This window comes from Corylus avellana, chromosome 11 (assembly GCF_965113065.1).
Source record: "Corylus avellana chromosome 11, dhCorAvel1.hap1.2, whole genome shotgun sequence".
Classification (NCBI taxonomy): domain Eukaryota; kingdom Viridiplantae; phylum Streptophyta; class Magnoliopsida; order Fagales; family Betulaceae; genus Corylus; species Corylus avellana.
The window spans coordinates 19,799,689-19,816,623 of record NC_142500.1 but is presented as its reverse complement, the minus strand read 5'-3'; the positions used below and the strand labels follow the sequence as shown (position 1 = coordinate 19,816,623).

At 37.3% G+C, this 16,935-nt stretch overlaps 3 protein-coding genes across 5 annotated transcripts; 2 read left to right on the top strand and 1 right to left on the bottom strand.

The window, feature by feature from the left end:
• The first annotated feature begins 774 nt into the window (after positions 1–774).
• LOC148583204 (uncharacterized) lies at positions 775–3,193 on the top strand. The gene is made up of 5 exons (XM_088511697.1): positions 775–925; positions 2,116–2,230; positions 2,369–2,458; positions 2,614–2,712; positions 2,834–3,193. Exons 1-5 carry the CDS (start codon positions 858–860, stop codon positions 2,933–2,935), a joined length of 474 nt encoding a protein of 157 aa, XP_088367823.1. The 5' UTR covers positions 775–857; the 3' UTR covers positions 2,936–3,193.
• A 4,248-nt stretch (positions 3,194–7,441) lies between these two features.
• On the top strand, positions 7,442–9,512 carry LOC148583203 (1-aminocyclopropane-1-carboxylate oxidase homolog 1-like). Its single transcript, XM_088511833.1, has 3 exons — positions 7,442–8,489; positions 8,578–8,902; positions 9,029–9,512. Exons 1-3 carry the CDS (start codon positions 7,876–7,878, stop codon positions 9,278–9,280), a joined length of 1,191 nt encoding a protein of 396 aa, XP_088367959.1. The 5' UTR covers positions 7,442–7,875; the 3' UTR covers positions 9,281–9,512.
• A 107-nt stretch (positions 9,513–9,619) lies between these two features.
• Positions 9,620–16,182, bottom strand: CPUorf7 (transcription factor bHLH155-like protein). 3 transcript variants are annotated; one of them, XM_059575962.2, is made up of 11 exons: positions 15,959–16,182; positions 15,222–15,392; positions 14,649–14,733; positions 14,432–14,473; positions 13,681–13,740; positions 12,428–12,541; positions 11,137–12,339; positions 10,935–11,036; positions 10,444–10,584; positions 10,116–10,241; positions 9,620–10,028 (listed from the first exon to the last, which is right to left on the bottom strand). In XM_059575962.2, exons 1-11 carry the CDS (start codon positions 16,057–16,059, stop codon positions 9,939–9,941), a joined length of 2,235 nt encoding a protein of 744 aa, XP_059431945.2. In that variant the 5' UTR covers positions 16,060–16,182; the 3' UTR covers positions 9,620–9,938. The 3 variants fall into 3 exon arrangements, with proteins under 3 accessions (XP_059431945.2, XP_059431947.2, XP_059431946.2); XM_059575964.2 differs by lacking the exon at positions 9,620–10,028 and having other exon boundaries at positions 10,122–10,221; XM_059575963.2 differs by lacking the exon at positions 9,620–10,028 and having other exon boundaries at positions 10,183–10,271.
• Between the last annotated feature and the right edge of the window lie 753 nt (positions 16,183–16,935).

Sequence of the window (16,935 nt, the reverse complement as noted above, 5' to 3'; positions counted from 1 at the left end):
CTGAAATAACTATGCATAAGCGGAAGACACATAATATTAAGAATGAATGCGAAAATCACATGCATTAATTTTTATTTTTATTTTTTATCTTTATGAAGGAAAGTATTACTCTTCATTCAAAAAATGAGAAAAGAATACTAGAGCCGAGGCTCTACAAAAGGCACTTGGATCCCCTCCAGTCTATTTGGACCGGAGGAGAGCCGGTTCTTGTTAAAGAAGAGACAAAATTGTCTAAAAATTTTTTTTTTTAAACAATTCTATCCCTATGCTAAAAAGAACCGATTTTCTTCTGGTCTATTTGAATGGGAGAGGATCCCAATCCCTACAAAAGATAGAGCACATTTCTAGGCTTCTAACCATAAGTAGCCTACAATAATAAATAATAAATGTGAACCTAATAGGTTGGGTGAACTTTGTTCATAAATATTGTGCTTCCAATTCCAAACTTGAAATTGGCTGGACCTAGGGCTAAATTTAGTATACACCAGCATCAATTACCTAAAAACCATGTTCCTAAATGCCATCAAATAGTAAGTGTGAATTTGGGTCTTCATTAACATGGGAGCTTTTCCAACCTAATTCCAATTGTCAAATTAGAGAGAAGGTAAATTTGACGAAATCCAAGGGCATTTCAGAGCACAGACTCAAAAAACTCAGACGCGCCCATGTTTTCGATTCTTTCGAAAAAGCAGCCCACTGCGGCACTTCGTTTAGACAATAATACCCTAGCCCCTCACATTTCTTTATATTTCAAATCCCCCCTTCTTTTGCCGTGTCTTTAAGAAACGGATTGAGAGAGAGAGAGTTCAGGGCTTCACCTAGATTTCCTCTCTCTGTTTCTCTACGTAGAAAAGGCAATGGCTTTCGCTTCGTTTCTTGGGAGAGTTCTCTTCGCCTCTATTTTCATACTCTCTGCATACCAAGAGTAAGTAGTATATGCAACGACTTTTTTTCTTTTTAAGCTTTCCTATGTTTCCAATATCATTTTTTTTTCTTCTTTTTTTCTTTCTATTATTGCGATTTTGTTAATTCTTCAGCGTATATGTCTTCTTTTAGGCAAATGTAATTCTGGGTTTCGAGTAGTTTTTGTTTTAGATTTGGCAGTTCTCGTTGGATCTGTTATATTGCGTTGTTCACCATGTAAGAGTGAAATGGTATAGATCTGCGTTTTCTTTATCAGTGAGTAATTTTGGCAGAAAAGGAAATGATGTGTTTGAGTAATTGAATGTTATTTGCCAACCTAGTTTAGTTAACTTCAATTTTCCTGAGTTTAGCTCATTATGGGCTATTAATTATGATCAAGGCATTGATGGGTTTGTCTTTAAAACAAATATGTTGGCTGCTTTTGCTTCCATAACAGCTATTCATTGGAACGTACAAGCTATAGGGCTGCAGATTGGGCCAAATGTGTCAATTTCTGTGTAGTTTGAAATGTTCATATATTAATATAATCATGTACTTGATAGTTGTTGGACATCATTTGATGCAACTTATGGTTAGAAACCTAGAAATGCAGATGGTGTCTAAAGATTATTTTTTGAATTGATTTGTGCTTGAATTGAAGTGATGATGTGACAGAGAGGGAACTAGGGTTACTAGTATGAAAGGTTGGTTCTCCAGTTTCCTTGTGCTAAAAATAAAAAGTCAAAGAGTATTTAACTAACTTTCTGCCAATATATAGTTCTTAGTGTTTGATATATTATTTTCTGGGATGTATAAAGAGAACTGTTCTCTGTTCTCCACTAATTTCTTCAAACCTCGTGCTGAAACCATTTAGACATTTTTTGGAGATGCCATATAATCTGGATCTTAACAAGACTTGATTTGCTAGTAGCCTAGTAAGTTCCTGATTAGTGGCGAGTTCCTAATTAAACCTGTTCTTTTATAACAATGGCTGGTTTTGGGAAAGTTTATCTTAATTTGCTTAATTTCATTTTTTTAGATCAAGCTCGTAATTCACTCTGTGACGTCATTAAGTTTCTTTGTTTGGATGAAAAACGTTAGGGACTTGCTTTTGTTGAAGCAATCATTTGTTTATAAATGCTAACATGTCTAGCTGTTAAGATTCCTTAAGTTTCTTGATTATAAGATATTGGGATTTATTCCTCTTTATAGGTTCAATGAATATGGAGTAAATGGGGGACCGGCAGCAAAGACTCTCGGACCAAAGTTTGATGTCTTTACAAAACGTGTTCAGTCTCATGTTGCCATGCAAGTGCCAGATATTGAAGTGAGAATCTGTGTGTGTGTGTGTGCGTGTATGTGCCCGAGTGGGTGCACCCATTTCTGTTAGAATATTCTAAAACTTCAACAACATATATAGAAAAAGTTTTTTTTTTTTTTTTTAATCATTGATGCTCTGCCGTAGGTGAAACATTTAGTTGCTGCAACTATAGCACTGAAGGGCATTGGGGGAATCCTTTTTATATTTGGCAGCTCGCTTGGAGCCTATCTTCTGGTTCGAATTTCAGCCATGCTACTTGGTTTACTTTCGATCTCTTATGGGTACAATGGTTCAGAGGCTCTCGAGTCGTCTGCCTGTGCCTAAAATGCATCTTGACCCTATCTTTTTTGACCAATTAGTCATTCACAAGTGTTGTTTCCTCTGCACAGGTTTTGCATCAGCTGATTGCTACTCCTATTTTGTATGATTTCTACAACTATGACAGTGAGGAGAAAGAATTTGCTCAACTTTTCATCAAATTTACACAGGTTACTGTACTGCCAGCCCCATTTTCTATTTTCTGTACTCGTGAAATACAGCCACTATTATAATATGTTCCACCTGATCTTATCAAGTCATAAGTAATATATGTCTACCTTCTTGTTGCAGAATATGGCTCTCTTTGGGGCATTACTGTTTTTCATAGGGATGAAGAACTCGATTCCAAGGAGACAAATCAAGAAGAAGGTTCCTAAAACGAAAACTGTCTAGCAAGATTGTGTCGGTGAAGAAGACATTACTAATCTCCAAGCTAGAGCCTATTTGGTTCCTGGTTTGTTTTTGAAACTCATTATCTCAATCTGCAAGGATTCGGTTTCAGTATGTTTAGGACCCACATTTTGTTTTGAACTCTTAGTGAGCTGTTAGTCTTTTAATTCATGGGGTATATTGTTTCTTATGGATTATGAATTTTCTTCTTAAATTGAGCTTGGAAACTACTACTTATTTATACTAACCTTTTTATGAGAATGGGCTATTTGCACGAAGACCTTAGACCTCTTACGTGAGGTGAAAGGAATTGTTATAGGTTTTGCACAAACAACCAAGTTTTCTCATACAGGACCCATTGGAAGTGCATGGACCTCTCACATGAGATGAAATGAGACTCACACCGGGCCCTACTCAATTGTTATAGTTTTATGACTTTATGTACAAACAAATAATAGATTTTTTTGGTACATGACCATTGAAACCGAAATATGTCTTTTACGATAGCAATTCGTATTCGTGTGTTGAGTTGGATCGTGTCGAAACATGAATATAAGACTATATAGGTCAATTTTAACTTGATCCATTTAATTAAAAAGGACAAGCCACTAATCTTAATTTGCCAATTTCATGTTGAGTTCATATTTGATTTACACGTCGTGTCAAAAATTATTGGTTGTAATTAATGCCTTTCATTTGTGTCGTTTTGCTATATTCGGAGGTAGCTCAACAGCTGTTGTACTGCATGTTGTAGAAGCCAAAAATGGTACCTTGGTTTGGTGGTAGAGCCATTGCTATCAGGAGTGGACCTCATGCTCAGCAAAAAAAAAAAAAAAAGAGTGGAATATTACCTAATCTGATGAAGAAAAAGAAGGATACAGAAGAACATCAGAGAATTATTACGATCTTCGTCACTGCTGTTTTCCAAAGAAATATTAAAGCTCCTTTTGACGCTTCAAAAAATAGATTAAAAAAATCATAATTAGTAAATGCTATGCCTTTTGTTTTTACTAAATATCAAGTGGTTAGGTTCCATTCTTTCCCACCGTGATCTATGCTGAACAATTGAGATGTGATTCTTTTTGAATAAAACTATTTTATTCACTAAAGGATATCATTAGGAAAAAAAAAAATGTCCCATGGCAGAAGGGATAGGTGGACCAGGCAATTTTGTTCACAAAACAAGGGACATGATTAAAAATGCCCCCTTAGCGAAAGGATTTAACTAGATGAATTTAAATAACTAAAAGAAGAGAAAAAGCCTCACTCATGTTGCCCTCAAAAAAGAATTTAAGAAGGAGAATAAAAGAGTAAAGGGCAACATGAGTGAGGCTTTTTCTCTTCTTTAATTATTTAAAATAGAGAAGTGTTAGGGAGTCAAACAAATGAACCAAGAAAAAATTTTAAATTGATGTGGTAAGGGTTTTTAAATTTAAAAAAAAAAAAAAAAAAAAAAAAAAATTGCAATTCTGTCTCCCTTATCAGCCACTCGCGGTTTGTCACATCAGTTTGAAAATTTTTCTGGGTTCATTTGTTTGGCTTTTTAGCACTCTCCTTTAAAATGATGTGTTCTTTCTCTTACCCTCATATGAGTACCACGTGTATTTGAGGGACATTGTAACATTTTAAAATCTTTACATAATATTCATGGAATAAAATAGATCACGTGATAACATATAGTCATAAACAATCTATAACATGGATAAAATCATATATAACATTTACAAAGCATAACATATATGTCAACCCTATCTCTCTTAGGTCTAAATATACTCCAACTCTAGTTAGAAATTGGCCAATGGCCATAAACCAAGACATTTGTTTTTGGCTTTTTCCCCTTGTAAAAATTTTCTTTGTAAAAATAGGTTTAGAATTTATCTTCTCCAAATAGAATTATGGTTCAGGGTCCAATTTAGTCTAGAAGAATTGAAGAGAAAATAAATTTTCTCAAAAACTAGCTAGGGTAGCCAAATTATCTTAGGGTTAGGGTGTTTGTGCTAGCTCTTGCGAAAGTTGGGAGAGAAGTGAGAATTAGGTCTACAGGGGGTGCACGGCCAAAGGGAACTTTTTTAGGATTTTGTTTTCTTTTCCAAATAGGATTAGGGTTTAGAGTCCAATTTAGTCTAGAGGAATTGAAGAGAAATTATTTTTTTTCTCAATAATTAGGGAGGGTTAGAGTACTGTTTGTGTACTCTTGAGAAATTAGGTTGTGAAAAAAGTGAGAGAATGGGTCTATAGGGTTGCACGGCCAAAACTAATAGGGAACTTTTTAAGTCTAGGGTTTTGTTTTCTTTTCCAAATAGGATTAGGGTTTAGAGTCCAATTAAGTCTAGAATTTAAAATGATGATAAAAATACCCCTAGGGGGCGGCTAGGGCTTATTTGGCTGAAAATTAATATTTCCAATTTTTTTACTGAAAAAAAACACTTAAATAATTTCTCATGCAATTTCATGCACAATTAAACCATCATGGACTAGTCATTTATGTGGAACATTATCTTCACCGGTATTAATCCATCATGCGGGTCAAATCAAGTAGTTTGTGCAGATGAAATATCTATTGTTAAAGAAATAATACACAAAAAAAAAAAAAAAAAAAAAAACATAAATCACAGTACCTCCCTTGCACCGAGACACAATTTAACTGAAGTTATTCCACATGCATGTTCGACTCTTGAATCAGCAATAATTTCTTGTCTCGACAGCAGAGCACGCTACTATAGTGATCGATACTCGCAATCTAAGTGTCTTCCCATGCTCAAAAACCAGAAAGAGCATAATTGCATATACTTGTTGCAGTAAGTTGTTCCCCACACACACTAAAAAGACATAACAAATACACTAAACATTACCCCACAAGATAACTGGTGGCTAGGGTGCGTGCATGCATGGCTGCCCATTGTTGGGCGCCGCCTGCCATTTGTTTCAATATATCTTGTTTTCTTTCTATTGTCATCTCTCTTGCTGAGATTGCTAAAGTATCATCATCTTCCTTTCTGGTTTTTTACTCTTTTTTTTTTTGGGGGGGGGGGGGGGGGGGGAGGAAAAGAAATTGGGGTCTACTTGCTTTGAACCACAATGTAGTTAAAGACATTGAAAAGATGTATGAACAAAAAAATGCAGCGAATCCTATTTGTATTTGTATGAGCAATTCTTTTCGTCAATAAAGCCAACAATTTGGTTACCTTTACTTAGGGTTAAAATTTTTTGACACGAACCTAACACAAAATTTTTGAGTTAATTAAGCTTGAGGAGGTTAATCTGTATAGTCTTATACCATATTTCGACATGACTCAAACTAAACACATAACATTTAAGGCTATTAATTTTTTGCGCAACTGTGAACCAGACACAAACCAATACAAAATTAGTGAGTTAAATTTAAAGAGTTTTGTCCGATTATATAATTTTATATTTATATCTCGGACACGACAAATACAAATTTCCATCCCATGTGGCATGTACATGGAGAGAGAGATATGGGAGAGAGGAGCAGCTGTACAAGGATGTGTAGAGAAACAAGTGTGTTAAAGATCTAATTTATTTAATATTGTTCAAAGGACAACACGTGTTGGGTTTGATATTATTTAGTTCACGTGTAACTAACATATATACAACAAACCCTATGGCTATGGATAGCTTCTATAACTCGACAAAGAAAGGAAAGATATTTTAGTATTATTTGATGATATTTTTGCATCCATCTCTCTCATATGATGATTCGCATGCGTTTTTGGATTTGATTGGCTTAAACTCTTAATTAAGCCTTTTAACGTGGTAGCCATTAAAAGAAAAAAGAAAATAAAAGTGAAACATTCCACGTTCAACGACTTGTCTAAGATGATTTGCATATCAAGTTGACAAGTAAAACATCCCTCGTATGTCAGCAAATGATACGACTGTGTGTAAGTTTCGTCTGCCATACGTTGCCCAAAAATAAGTCTGACACCATTGAGAGATTATATATATATATATTCCATGAGTACATGTTTGGTGTTAATTCACCAATTATTTCAAAAGTTGTTATAACTCTCCCTAAAAAAAATTATAAGTAAAACCCAAGATGCAAATAATTAAAATGGTGAGATAAATTATTGAGATATGGTTTGAATTCCAAACCTCTGTTGTTCCATATTAAATCACTGGTAATCCAAACACTTAAGCTTAATATTCTCGTATCTTAGCCACAATCAACTTATCAACATATATATATTCCTCAACACCTAAACCCGACTGGATAGTCTCCTAATGCAAAGGTAGGTAAATCAACATGCTTGAACACCTCTACCCGACAGTCTCCTAATGCAAAAGTAGGTAAGAAATATATATATATATATATATATATATATATATATATATATACCATTTCTTAGTAAGATATTTAAACAACTTTTGACGTGTTAAACATGCAATCGGAGCACAAAATAGCAAGGAAAAAAGAATAGTGTAATTGTATGGAGCATTTTTCAAAACATTTATAATATCGTGTGTCATCTCACAGAATTTTGCATATTTTTTAATGGCATAAATCCTCCACTTGTTTTTATTAAAACTAGAAAGCGTGCGGTTTTTAAGGTTTGATACGCGGGTTTTAAGCAATGAATGAAGCTTACGCTAGTTTCCACATTTTGGCATGAAGTGAGTGAATAGGACGAATAGGCCAGTTTTTCTGTGGCAAAAAACTTTCTTTTTTGGGATATTGGTGATCTATAAAGGGGCCAAAACATGTAAGAAAAAGACACTTGTGCTTAACCTACATCATTGTGTTGTAATGCTTGAAGAATATGATTTTTGGGCAAAAGCCAAAAGTGGGTATCTCATTTACCTTGGCCTTTTCTCCAACTTACGTTGCTCACTCATTTTTATAATCATAGGCATCTGGTCTGGTCTCATCCAGTTCTTCCATTCAACAAGAGCATCTTGTCCCTCTTCTTTTTGCTTGAATGCCCACTTCCAACCCTTCAAATTTGAGGAAGCAGTTCATTTTCGATAACCCGGAATCCGCTAACTCAAGGATGGAGTTCCCATCTATCACCGGGGAACCAGTTATTCCTGATGTTGTTTTGGGATATGACAGGGGGAGGGAAGTGAAGGAGTTCGATGAAACAAAGGCTGGAGTTAAAGGACTAGTAGACTCTGGTGTGGCCAAGGTCCCTAGGTTCCTCATCCATCCACCAGAGAGGCTTCCAATGTCATCTCCAGCCAGTACTGTCCACTTCCAGGTTCCAGTGATAGACCTCCAAGGCTTTGAGAGTAGCCGGCGGGAAGAGATAGTCGATGAAATGCGTAGAGCATCAGAGACATGGGGTTTCTTTCAAATGGTTAATCATGGAGTTCCGGTTAGCGTCATAGACAACATGTTAGAAGCCGTAAGACGATTCCATGAACAACCAAAGGAAGAGAAGATGGAGTGGTACTCACGCGATTACAAGCAACGAGTCAGGTATTACTGCAATGGCGATCTCCTCGTGTCGAAAGCAGCAAATTGGAGGGACTCCATTGCATTTGATTTCCAAGATGGTCCCCTAAATCCTGAAGCATTTCCCCTAGTCTGCAGGTACTAGAACAAGAAGTGAGAATGAATATTCAAAACACATATACTGTCTGCAAAATTAACTAAAAATACTTTGTGTGCTGTTCTTCAGGGAGGATGTTGTTAGTCAATATATGAAACATGTCATCGAACTAAGCGAGGCAATCTCAGAATTACTATCAGAGGCTTTGGGGCTTAGAACTGATTACCTTGCAGGCATGGAATGCATGAAAACTGAATCACTGGTGTGCCACTATTACCCTGTTTGTCCTGAACCAGACTTGACTCTTGGCGCAACAAAGCATTCAGACCCATCATCTCTAACTCTGCTCCTGCAAGACAATATTGGTGGCCTCCAAGTCCTGCATCAAAATCATTGGGTTGATGTTCCACCAGTGCACGGAGCACTAGTAGCCAACATCGGTGACTTCATGCAGGTAAGTGCAGTTCCTGTTCACCAAGTGTAAAAACAGCAAATTATCTTATCCTACTCTGCCGCCTAATTATCTTATCCATCTTGCATCACAATCTGTCAATCTGGCTGACTGTCAAATTTTTTGTAGCTTATCACCAACGACAAGTTCAGAAGCGTGGAGCATAGGGTACTAGTTGGACAGGCTGGGCCTAGGGTTTCAGTTGCATGCTTTTTCTATCCAAGTGCTACACATAAGTATAAACCATATGGGCCAATAAAGGAGTTTCTATCTGATCAGAACCCACCCATATACAGGGAAACTCATATCAGTGAGTATCTTGCCTTCTACAGATCAAAGGGACTGGATGGAAACTCAGCCCTTCCTCATTTTAAAGTTTAACCCATGCTGGCAATACAATGAAAGTTTTAAGGTACCGCAAAATTTTGAGTTGTGGAATGCTTTTAACTGATATCAATCTGTAATGAAGTAAATAAATCTTTGACTTTACTGTTAATTTTTTATTTTTTATTTTTTCACAGCTTGTGTATAACAATGTAGGACTCTAGGTGGTAACTTGGTATGTTTGTTAATGTGTTTTTGGGGAGTATTTTTGTTTTTGGGTTGTTTGTTAACGTTTTTGTTTTGAGAACAAAAAATAAAAGACAAGCTGAGAATTTTATTAAACAAAGCCTTTAATTTCAACAAATGAAAGTACTGAAAGAATTGGAAACAAAAACGTACATTAAGATACTCCTTGAGGACTTTTTATTTCAAGAATCAAACTTCCAAACAAATGACAACAAATTTTTCAAGCGGGAAATAGAGATAGAGAGAAGACAATAACTGCCATCTTTACACACTATAAAGTAGAGAAAAAAAAAAATATTCCCTTCACAGAATTGCTGGTTTTCTTTCCATCTTCCTCGGATTTCTTTTTTTCTCATCTTGGGGAATTCAAACAAAAGCCAAAGACCAGAAATGCCTACTAAAAATCACATACAACTCACAATATCTTACATAGAAGCCTACATGAAAATCACCAAGAGTCGACCAGCCATCATTGTTGCATTATTGCTTTCTTGGGCTGCAATATATTAACAAGGGAGCATAATATATCCATTCTGTATATGCTTCTGTTGTTCTGGCCCTGCATAATTAAGACTTCCAAAGAGTCAAACATGTGATGCACATGGGTCATTAAGAACCAAATATCGTATCTAGATTTGAAACCTACCTCAACCACAAAACATATCCATGTTTTCTCGCCATGGGCTTCTGTTACACCTTTTAAGATTGTCAGACCCAGGCTTCTGATGGCTTCTGCTATCTCAAGAAAATGGCTGCAATCCTCACACAACATCTGCACATATCAGCCAGAGTAGTGGTAGGACTGGAAACAATAGAAAGCAACAAGGATGAAGAAACAAAATACAAGTAGGATAAATAGAGGAGCATCTTCTTTGGAGAAGCAAAAACTGGAATGTCATGTGTAATGTATTTCGGAGTTTCTTCTTTTCAAAATAAACCAATCACAAAGTTTTACATGTATGACCTGTACATACCTCTACAAGCATCTGTCCATTCTTGTTAAGATTCTCTACTATAATTGAACAAACTTTAAGATGACCTCCCACCTCCACTGCCCAGCTCGAACCATGTTCAAAACTAGAGGATCCTACCATGCCTGTTTCCTTGTCATGCAACTGCGAATTTGGCAGTAACATATAAGATCAGATAAAAATATACTAAGTCACCAAACAGATATGTACTTTCTGATAGCAGCTGACAGTTGAAAATCAAAGTCAGATAACACCAATGTGAATAATCTGTTGCTTAGCAGACATCCAGAAAAAGATATTTATAACATGTTTCTGCCACATACAACAGTGATTATTTAAGCAGCCCACAAGAGTGACTTGAAGCAGTCAACTCTAAAGAATTTATAAAGTAGTTTTCTACAAGCACTGCCACTAGTTTATGATTGAGATTGGGTTAAGTTCTTTACAAGTCAACACTTGAAGATACTTGATGCATTGAATGCCTACACCTTTACCTTTGAATTGGCACATTTATGTAGCTTGTCTGCATGCTTTGTTATGCTTTGCAGAAAGAGCATGTGCTTGATAGTGCGTTCCAGCAGTGAATCAATACTGCACTGTGCAACGACCATGAAAATTTGAGTACGTATTACTTCAATAACTGCAACTACCACTAAACCAAAACTTAGCAGGAAGAACGGATTGCAAGAAAGTTACCTTTGATCCATTAGGCACCAGTTCCCGCAGCTCTTTAATACGATCTTGGATCAATTGTCTGTCCCTGGGCCTAGGCCTACAACTTTCACCAGGCCTGGCTCTCTTTTTGTTGTTCTTAGCTGGTTCCGAAGACGTCTCCAGCTGCTCACTACATGTACTTGTACAATTTGATGAAAAACCTGTTGGGGATATCACACCACATACCCCTGATGAGCTCAAGCCGTGCTCTTTGTCCTCCTCTACGAGAGAGGACTGCTGCAATGAATAGCCTGCTGAAGTAATAGTATGGGTAGTATGACTAGAAGGCTCTGGATTAACTTCAATTGTTGGCAGAGACTGCACTGGTTTAGATAATAGTTTCTCACTTTTAACATCACTAACACTTTGGCAAACATTGGACACTACTGCTTCTAGAAGATGATCAGTGTGAGAGTCAGATGTCAACTGGCTACTGTCCATCCCCTCTGGCACATCAATAGCTGCTTTATTTTCAGTTTTCTCTGCTTCCCAATCAAAATAATTACTCTTTCTGAGAAAAGCTAGTCCAAGTGCTTCGTGGAGCTCACAGCCAGCCGGGAAATTCGAAGATGTGTTCAATATGTCCATGCGACTTGATTCACTTTGAAAGTCCAACTTTTCCAAATCTTTCTGGAATTTCATGTCTGAAGATTCAGGTATATGTGACAAAGCATTCTCGTAAAAACCTGTACCATCCAACTTCAATCTTTCACAAACAGCAGAGTCAAGGAGGCCTGATGATAAGTGTGTCAAATCAACTCCAACTTTTCCAGCAGGAAGCATAACATCATATAAGTTAACACTATCTGTAGCAGAACTGCATGACAATGAACTGGCATTACGTTCCAAACCCACCCTCCCATCTTTGCAGCCACTAATCTCCACTCCACATTTCCTGGCATTGAACACTCCCATCCCTACTAGTTTCTGGTGCTCTGAATTGATAATATTAGATTTGGACAAATGCAATGGGGCACTTTCATTGCCTCCTGATGTGGATAAGTCAAGCCCTCCATGCCCATTGACCGCATCAACTGCCGTTTTCTGATAAAAAACAGAAGTATCCCTGTCTTTCGCAAAATATGGAGACATGGACAACCAGACATCTTGCCTTTCTTTGTCTATGGCTTTATCTAAGCAATCAGGAATCACCTCTGAAGCCAAACTATTTGTTGGTATATCTTGCTGAGAAAAACAGGACACTTCAATATTACTATGTGTCACACAGTGACAAATTATGGTGTTGCTTCATTTATGTGCATGAGAGAGTTACCAGATGTAATAAATTCTTCATACTACATTGTATTGGATAAGGAATGTGCTCGGAATCTTGAAGATCTAAAAAGATATCTCTAACATGATTCACCAGCTTCACATCTTCAATGACCTGGTTTTCTCAAAAGAGGAAATAAATAGAAAAGTAAAAATCCAGCATCCAATGACATATAGGGTTTGATTTTGAAAACCTCAGCATGTATACATTTTGCAGATTCATTATAACCAAGCTAATACATTACTCCCATGATAATTAAAAAAAAAAAAAAAAAAAAGATTAAAAGAAATCATTACTGACGATCTGCATAAAATTCATGCAGAACGTATGCTAAAACAAGAAGAAACTAGCATAAAAAAGCGCACTTAAGACACAAGAAATATTGGGGGCACACTGCAAAGCATCCAAGCATGTGTAACATTAAAGAGTAGGGACAAAGAAACAGGGATAAACAGTGACATATCAGTATCAGTTCACATGACACTTTAACCAATCAACTAGGGGCAGAATATGTTATCAATTCTTTCACTAAAAGCAGAGGGAAGAATGTCATTGGCCCAGCGGTCTAGTAGGTACAAACACTGCCCCTCCTTGGTGATCACTAATCCATTCTGCATAACTTAAGGAAGCCATCAGATGGGATCTTACAGTTTATATCAAAGAAGATGAGAGATCTATAAGTTCCTTGTCACAAAATAATGAAATTAGTGACTCACCACAATGCTTAATTGCTGTAAAATTTTGAATCTCAAATCCTCAAATTAATAAACTTAATATTGTAGCATTTAGACTTGGAAAAGTTTCAAACCTTGACATTTTTAAGATGTCCCTGAGATGCTCCATAAAATATAAGTTATGGTGACAACAGGAACTCCTGGTTGTTTTTACCCAATTACTATAACCATCTTCCAGTACTTTTGCCATTACGATGACCCTCACTTTGTTGAGAAAAACACCAACTAATCATAAATAAAACTTATAGATAATGAGGTATATCAGAAAGTAGTCCAGCTCATCAATCACTATGCAGTGCAGAAGCAAGTACCAAGACAGAGAAGTACATTATTGTTTGTATAGCTATAATACCAAAATTACATCTTTGGAAACAAAAAACAAAAAGCAATACAAAAAAAAAATCAATGTCTATCCTGTAACACCATAGGAAACTGCACAAACATCAAACTTGGACTAAGTTTCACTAATCAGGCAAGATTTTGACAATGCACGAAAAAGAAACTACTAAATTATCGTACTTTATTCAAAGAGCCAAGCTGCACAACTCCATGTGGGACGACAGCAACAACGACAATGGTCTGCAGAACAAAACAAGAATAGTTCAGGACAGAGAATATGCTAGAGAAATTAGAAGAAAGCATGAGTAGAGCAAAAACAAGATATAGTATTGAAAGTGTCATAAAGCAAAAGACCATTTCTCCCACTGTGTCGCCATCAATCCACCATCATTGCACACGATGACAAGTTATAACTTAATTTCTTTATCTATGTTAGCCATATGCTTATACATCGGAATTCAGATGACGATGGGTCAGCAACACATATATGATATAATGAGTGGAATACCTTACTCTTAAATTGATATTCTCCAAGCTAAGGTTAGCAACATCTAAGTAGCCTCATCAGAGTGGCATGTGACGCTACTGTTAGTCCATATGCAGAACAAAATGCATGTATTGGTCCAATGGGGAAGACATTCAAACACTTAAGAGTAGATCATGGACAACCAAATAGTATGCTGTGATTCGCAGTTCTATATACCACCAATGTTTAAGCATAAAAACTTCAATAAGTCAACTAGTAGTTCAACTTATCAACCTCACTACTCACTAGCCAATTAAATATTAGTACAGAAAGTGAATGAAGTAATATTCAGAGTCCGGTCCGTAGTGTCTCATCTTAGGTTGTAATGTCTTTAAAAACCTCCACCATCCCTAGCCACTCATCAGTCATCACAGAGTTAAAACATCAAAATGGAAGTAGGCATACCCTGATCCCTGCTGAAAATTGAGTTTGCCAACCATCACAGTACTGAACACAAAAAGAGGGGGAAAAAGATTAATAATAATAGTAATGATAGTAATCAGAAAGAGTGGAAATTTAATTTAGATACGTGCCAAGCTATTCTGAAACAATACAAATTGTCATACATGCAAACTAAAAATAATGTTATTTAGTTTCATTGAAGACCAAGGAAGCTTGTCACCTCAAATGATAAGCAGGAATCCCTAACATGCTTATCCGCAAAGATCCACTTATGCTTTCCAGTTACTGCGACTTGTCCAATGATCCTGTAAAACAGAAGGATTAAGATGTACAGAGAAGCAGTGATACACTTAATTTACCCTTTGAGGGGTGGTTGAACACCTCAAGGGGGTGGTTGGGGTGTGTCAACCATCCCCTAAAGCCTTTTTTGAGCCAGTTTATCGGGGTGGCCGACCACCCTTCAAAGGATGAGGGGTGATTGGACCACCCCTTGGAGATGAGGAAGCCTGCTTGGGGTGCCTGGCCACCTCTTTAAAATATTTTGGTTTTTTTTTTTTTTTTTTCTTCCTTTGAATGCCGATGTAGTTCAATCCAAGCCGTTCATTTTGAATGAACGTCTTGGATTGAAGGAATTGTAGGCCCTTAGAAATGCAGGAACCTCAATCCACAAGGGAATCTGAAAAGGAGTAGTAATATGTGGGGAATGTTCAACAAACATCCACCTATTATCGTAGCATGACAAGATCAATCTTGGATAGCATGTCAAATTGTCAATGAGTAAGAAGAGTCCTACCCTTCTCCCAGGGAATATACATGATACGACATCTTTGCCACGGCTAATCCTAGGGGATCATGCGAATAATGACCATCATGCAACTTGTCCAGTGTCTTACTGCAGCAATCATTCTGCGAAGAGTCATGTTGCTCATGGTTGTCATAGTAAGCATCCTCCAACGTCAACACCCTGCAAAAGGCAGCATACCCCCAAAATTAAAAAATCACCCTAAAATGTCATGCTTTACAAATAAATTCCAACAAAGTGACCATTTCATGAGTCCCAGACGATGCTCAGACCACATATCACTCAACACTATTATTATTCAGATCTCGTCACTTTTCTTCCCTTTTTCTTTTTCACAAAACCAAATTAGATAAAATCCAAGATAATCCAAAAAAAAAAAAGATGGATCACACCTTCCCCTATTCAAATTCCACACTCAGATTAAAACAAAACCATGACATGCACCCCTCGACTTCAAGAGAAAAACCATTACACTCGAACAAAGTATGCGCACACAAATCCATTCAAAAAAAAAAAAAAAACACAAAAAACACAAAAGGCATGGACCTACTAAAGATCACTAACCATACCAGTTAAGTCAAAGTTCCATTCACTTATTTTCCTACAAAACACACACTCTCTTTTCCTCCCCACTTCCCTCAGCTTTCTCAGCATCCAAACAAACAACACACACACACACACACGCACACACACAAAACTGTACGAGTGAAAAGCAGGCACAAACTCACATCCGAGCGCGATGTTTGAGCTTCCAAAACGCAGCGTACTTCCACTCTGTATTGTCACAGAGGCTCCTCAGCACTCCCCGCAATTCAGCACCGCCACCCATCTCTCTTTCTCACGCTCTCTCTCTCTCTCTATCTATCTATCTCTCACCGTCCTCTTCTAACACACACCCAAACAAACACTATCCCCTCCCAAAACCAGAACAAAAACCAAAGCGTAAGCCCCTTTAACTCCCTCTATACGACCCTCTTCCAGCCTGCTTCCTACGCAATCCCGCTCGCCGCTTTATCGGCGGTCCCACCGTCGGCATAAGCAGCCGATCCCTACCCATCCCCCACACCGATCACAAAAACCCAAATCCCCAATCGTTCTTCAAAATCGTTTCAAAAACTCACAGACACTACAAATGAATGATCGACCGCTCTGTTTTCGTCTTTCGAACGGTTGTCCATTGGCAATTGGAATCGAGAATTCGACATAACAGAACGATTCGTTCCGATTTCTGAGGGCGAGAGACCACTACAAGTTTGTTTAGCTTATATCGGACGACATAGATTGGTTGGTCGCCAACGAAACGACAGTCTTTTGAACTGGATTGTGAAGCTTTGAGCTTTAAGCTTTAAGCTTTAAGCTTTTGTAGCAGTAATGGGAATTAGAGCGAGATTTCAAAGGCTTGAGCTACCTTTGGCTGCCATTTCCGGTGACAAAAAAGAACAAAGCTTTGAGATTTTCACACTGGTTTTTCTAGAGAGAGAGAAGACAATAGAAGGTAAAAGAGAGAGCTTTAATGGCTTTTCCTTTTAGAGAAGTGGATTTTTGTATGAGAGCTATGTGCGCATCCGGTTCATTTTAGCCATGTACTCGGTGATTTTATAGGGTGCGCCACTGAAATCCTAATTGGGGTTTTAGGTGGGAAATGTGAAGGGAAAGCATAGAGCATATGGAGACTTATACTTGAGGGTATCAAAAATCCAAATTG